This window comes from Periophthalmus magnuspinnatus, chromosome 14 (assembly GCF_009829125.3).
Source record: "Periophthalmus magnuspinnatus isolate fPerMag1 chromosome 14, fPerMag1.2.pri, whole genome shotgun sequence".
NCBI classification, from domain to species: domain Eukaryota; kingdom Metazoa; phylum Chordata; class Actinopteri; order Gobiiformes; family Gobiidae; genus Periophthalmus; species Periophthalmus magnuspinnatus.
In genome coordinates this window covers 12,777,381-12,783,380 of record NC_047139.1, presented here as the reverse complement: position 1 = coordinate 12,783,380, position 6,000 = coordinate 12,777,381, and the positions used below count along the sequence as shown (strand labels likewise).

The window sequence follows — 6,000 nt, the reverse complement described above, 5'->3', positions numbered from 1 at the left end:
CTGCCCCTCCCTGCAGCCGGTCATTCGCTCAGCGACTCCACCGACTACCACATGTGTGTAGTACCTGGGTGACAGTACTTGGGTGGTCCGACCTTCCATTGGGTGACATGCAATGCAGTAAATCAGATGCCATACAAAGCCTTAGCCATACAATTGTATTTTTAAAACAAGAAAAGAAATACTTTATCTTTTATGTTTTTTTTAATACATTTTAATAAAAACACTGCACAAATTTTATACAAAAAAAAGTTACATCATAATAGTTTGGCTAGTGCACTCTTTGATAATACTGATGATATTCAAAGTGACGACATAAAACATTCTTTGGTTGGTAAAGTTCTGAACAGTTGAGGGTTAATTCAAATTGGGTGAGACGTTCAAAGGTCATTTAGAGTTCACACTTGTACATGCAACATCAAAAATGGGACTAAATCCAGAATTAATCCTGGACTAAACCAGTACTAAAACAGGACCAAACCAAGTCTACATCAGGACTAAACTGGACTGACACCAGGACAAGTGTGAATACACCCTTTATGGGAGCTTAAAGGAGACATATTATGCTTTTGTCTGTAATATAGTTAGTCTATGATACATGTGGATTATTATTTCACATTTTAATTATAGCAAACTGCATTATTGATCTAAACAACTTAAAGCCACACCATGCAACTTTTCAGCCAAAATAATGACTACAGTAAAGCATGTTTTTTTTCATTTTTATGTTGTTTTTATTGCACAGAAAAACATGCCCGCGGGCCTGCATTAACTCCACAAATCTGACTCGTACTCGGCCTGGAGTAGGGCCTTTTACTTCTTGTTTTGATGGAAATTTTTGTTTTTGTTGACTATAATGTTGCCATACTTCCATGTAGAATGTTCCAAAGTATGGTTTTAACTTTCTATTTCCACGGAATCATGCAGGTAATGTCCCACATCCAAACATTTCCATACTGTACCTTTAATTATTTCCAACTTCCAAATGAAAAATACGGTGTCAGTTTTTATGTGTCCCTTTACGGAAGGTCACTCTAACAATTCTGTGCATCACCAAAAATATATGTTGTAGAAGTAAGTATAGAGCAGGGGGCGTGTATGGGGGGTAGGGGAACAGCACAATTTTCTTGATTGCAGGAAAATAAAGATAAACATGCATGAATCAGTTTACACAACTTTGAGTGGGTAAAGAAAAAACGCTAAAAGTCTATTTTGCATAATATGTCTCCTTTAAAAGTCATGTGAAACATTCTGTGAAGCTGTACGTTTACAGGTTAAGAGAGATATTACAGGAATTACATTTTGGCACACTTTACTTTCTGTAAATTAGCACATGTAAAAGCTTGAACAGCTGAAGGTTCATTTAAGATTTAGTACTACAATATCTGTAGTCCTACCGCAAATTACGTTTAGAAACTTGAGTAATTGAATCTCGTTGCCAAAACCTTCTATTATGTCAGAAGAACCGACCACAGGAAGACTGTTTTAACAATCAGCTCATTCAATAGCTAGTCATTTAATGCACTGCCGCCATATTCCCCCTGTATGGGACATAAATTACAATACACTTAAAGGCGCTGTACCTGATTTTTACCATCTGAAAAATGTGCAAAACAAAACTAGTTCATTCAGAGTTATTCATCATTTACCTGATGCATTTTGAACATCCTAATTATTCATCATGATGAATTTATAAGCTCTTCAAAATTGGTTTCTATTGTAAAGAATAGGCTCGATGCTCAACTAATAAAAAACTCTCCTTACTTAGGCAATAGAATGTGATTTTCAACATTAAATCATAGTACATTCTTTTGTATTTCCATGTTATATCATATCTGTGTAGTACCTCAGTTGTCCAGGTAGGTTTTCCCTGGGCAAACACTACTTTATGTTGTCTAATGTTTGTTCTAATACAGTTCAAGATCATTCTAAAGCCATTCAGGAAAGATTCATTTCTGTTATGTGAATGTGTCTTTTGTAGTATCGATACCTGGTCAAATTAGTATCTAGTTTCAATAGTAGTTTTAGCATCAATTAGTATCTGGTTTTCGATATTTTTGACAACCCTAGAGATGTGTCACAGTAAAGCTAACAACTACCACGGTAATTGATTATCAGACAATAAAATGCTTTCTAATCAGATGCAGACAACAGGCAGCAGACATATTTGTACATCAAGTGCTGCTTATACAATATGTCTGTACTGGAACAAGACACATTTTGCTCAAATACATTGAAAAAAAATCTGGTACAGGGCCTTACCAACATGTAAAAAGTATTAACTAGACTATCCATGTTAAGTTAGTATTTGTTACATTACAACAGGAATTTCATCATAACAGGTAGACATCATGTGAAGGAAATACAAGGCCAGCACAGCACTCATATAGTTCCATTATACACAGTTAAGGAATCTCTCAATGCAACCCTGTAATGGAAGTATTTACTACAGGTAGTTCCATAAGTCGTCTCTTATTAGTGGGAATAGGTTTTCATCATGGTGCTATTCAGTGACCAATGTGGCCAATAAAAGTACCATTTTATATTTAGGATAACCTTAATAATACCTTTTATTTACATATATTCATTTGTAAAGTTTAAAGGGTGATGAGTTTTTCACATTGTGGTCTATGTGTACCTGTGGGTATTGAATGAAATACTAGTAGAAGTGGAGTGAGGGAGCGTGACGTCACCCATAGCGTTCGACTTCAGTCAAATGAAACCAAATGAGCTCAGCAATATGGTCAGTCAAACCTGTTGCTAACTCTGTTCATATCTTGATCTACAGATAAAATGGCAAAATAAAAACACCAGGACATGTAGAGTGGATATGAACATTTTAAGGTGTGAATGACAAGCCTGAAAGCAGCAGTTACAAAGAGAGGAGCGACCATTTTTCACTAGAATTTGCCGATGGAGCCGAATCGTGCCCAGACTCACTTCCTGTTTGAAACACGACCGCTAGCAGGCAAGCTATGTCCATTTATATATAAAGTCTGTGGTTACCTGTAAACAACAAACTGAAACCCACGAATAAGCCAAAAGAAATGAGCTTAAATTCCATATAAATCATAGTTACTGTTTTGTGAATGAATTAGCTGCTGGTATGATGATTTCTATTACTGAAAACCATAATATTAATTGCCGTCTTCCTCAAAATCTTTATACATACACAGCTAAGAAAATGAAAACAAAAAGCACACCGGCAAAAGCAAATTCCTTCATTTGTAACATCTTAAAGACCATATTAATTTATTCATCTTCTAGTACCTTTATAAACATTTTGTACAACATACTGTAAATCCCACTTTACATATCCCAACATCTCTGGTTAAAGGTCCTTTGGTGAGTCTTTTGCCATAACCAGTTCACTAACTCCTTTTAACCACCTTGTTCAAACATTCAACATAGCCCTGTCCGCTCTTCCTCCTTACACAGTAGTCATCACTTTGAGCGAACCAGTGCGGAAGCGTAAAATCTTCTTCTTGAGCGCGTGTGAGGCCTTAATCTTGACGAATGCCTTCTGCTGCATAGGTCCCCCGGGTGCTGCTGCTGCTGCTGCCGATGGGGGTGGATGGGCCAGCTGGGGTGGTAGCTGTTGCGGCCATACAAGCCCCCCGCTCTCATCCGAATCACTGGACAGAGAGCTGGAATCCGGAGACTCCGCTTCACTTGTACTGGACTCGGACTCGCCTTGCGCCCCGTGGTGGTAGTCCTCAACCGGCCGACTGTCTAGCTGGTACTCCATATGCTGGTGATGGGAATGGTGGTGGGAATGGTTATGGTGGGGATGGTTGTGGTGGTTGTGGTGGTTGGGTGCGGGGTAGGCGTAGGAGGGGTGCGCCGGACGGGATTTGCGGGTGCGCTTCGAACAGTGGTCTCTCTGGTTGGGAGTTGGGTGGACCTGCACGTGCGTCGGACCATGTGGTTGTTCAGCCTCGTCCTGGCTGAGCTCCAAGGATGACTGCCAACGTCGGTAGTTTCCATTGCCGTGGTGATGCTGCTTCTTACTTTTGGACTGGCTACCCCGACTACCCCTGCTTCCGCTCCCACTACCCGCTCCGTCACGCTCTACCGTGTTGTACTTTCGTTCAGGTGCTCTCTGCAAACTATTTTCCGATTGCGACCTGCTTGCCTTTTTGCCTTGCTTCCGAGCTGCGCCGTTTTTGTCGCACTTCTTGGCGCTGCTTCGAGATCTTGATGGTTGGCTTTGGGGCGGTTGTGGTTCTTGATGATGGTGGGTTCTTTCTGGCGAATACGTGCTCCGGTTAAGTTTGGAAGCTCCGGACGTTTTATGGTGATGGTGGTGATGGTGTGCATATGCCCTGGTTGACGCTCGACAAGGCTGGGCAGGGATGTACTCCGCGTTGACTAGATGTTCTTCGGGCGGGGGAAGTTGCTGAGGTTTGGGTACCGCCGGTGAGTAGCCTCCTTGGAAGTTCTGGGGTGAATCGGGTTCGCTATTGCTTGAGTCCACTTGGGTCGGAATCACCCTGCAAGACGGATATTCTAACGATATTGACCGATTGGGGACTATCTGAACTTGCTTGGGTTTCTGGTATGGACCAGGTTGATGTTGGTTTTGCGGAAGGTGGTGATACGGAGGTGGTGGTTCGTCAATATAAGTAGTTCCTTGAAACCGTTCATGGTCCAAGTTATGGGCAGCCAGTTGTGGCATTCTTTCTGGAACTTGCGATTGAATGAGAACTGGAGAAGGAGTCTCAGGAATCACTTGCACAGGCACTTGCTTTGGGGAATGCTGGTCTTCTTTGCGACATAAACTACTCTGCCTCACCACGCCAGTCGCACGGGCATCTGGTGCTAAGCTAGTACGAGGTTTTGTAGGCCTTGGTGGTAGGGCTTTGCGATGGATCAGTCCAAAAATATAGGTCTCTGCCTTTTGAGCTTGCTGGTTACCCTCTTGACCCTGTTCGAGGCTCTTGAGCTCAGCCAAAGCATCTGCAAACAATGTACTTCTGGCTAAGTCGGAGAGCCAGGTGTCCCGGGGCTCAGTGTCCACGGTCCCATTTGGGGCTGATAAGGAGCGGGGAAACCTCTGATGGAACATGAATGGTTCAACAGGTAAGCCATCCTCTTTAGGTGGAGAGACTTCTGCAAAACACAAAAAATACAGTATTAGTGCAAAAATAAAGATAAAAAAAATGCTACATTTTTTAGTAATAGAATATAATTTTCAGATACAACATAATTTTACTTTCTTTATCTTAGCATGAGGTTTAATATTCGTTCTGACAAAGCTCAAAATCATTAAAAAACTCTTCAGGGAATCTGAAATTTTATCCTGTTAATGTGACTTTTGTGGTATCGATATTTGCTCGAGTGCTCGAGTATCTAATTTCGATTAGTTTTAGTATGATTAGTATCAGATTTTTGATACTTTTGACAACTCAAGAGTTTGTTTTTTTTGTTTTTTTATTATAATAAAAAACATAATTTTATTATAAATTGAAGCCGGCAAGATTATCTGGTAGAAGTTTTTGACTTGACTTTGTGTTTCACTTAAAAAGAAACAAATACGTACATTAAAGTTGTGCTCCATAATTTGGGGAAAATATCAAATTATGTTTTTTCTGACAAGCATTGCAATTGCAATTTGTGTTCACATTTTAAATGCATTCAAAGTCCACATTTTAAATGCAGCCAGAAAAATTGTCAAAACGACTGACATATGAATAAAAAAAAAAAAATCACATTTAAGAACATGGTTTTACAGATCTAAACAAACTGAACTACAGGGTTAGTCGTTTTTATCCAGAATAAGACAGAAGATTTTATTGTTTGTGGAGGAAATTATGGTATTTCAAAAACTGTAGCCTTTGCTAATTGAGTCTATTCAAATTGTGATTTGATAAAATTAATCTTGCAGCCTTAACAAAAACAAAGAATATTTTGATTAGATAGAAACCTTTGTAGGGGGTGACAGTGGCACAATGGGTTAAGTGTCACCCTCAAATAAGAGATTGCAGGTTAAAATCATTCATT

At 39.9% G+C, this 6,000-nt stretch overlaps 1 protein-coding gene across 1 annotated transcript in view; it reads right to left on the bottom strand.

The window, feature by feature from the left end:
* Positions 1-3,016: 3,016 nt before the first annotated feature.
* The window catches only part of LOC117382023 (dapper 1-like), a 48,191-nt gene continuing 45,207 nt past the window's right edge, over positions 3,017-6,000 (bottom strand). Inside the window, exon 3 of the mRNA XM_033979099.2 lies at positions 3,017-5,109. Within this exon, the coding sequence (XP_033834990.1) occupies positions 3,428-5,109 (1,682 nt within the window). The 3' untranslated portion in view covers positions 3,017-3,427. The remainder of the gene's footprint in view (positions 5,110-6,000) is intronic.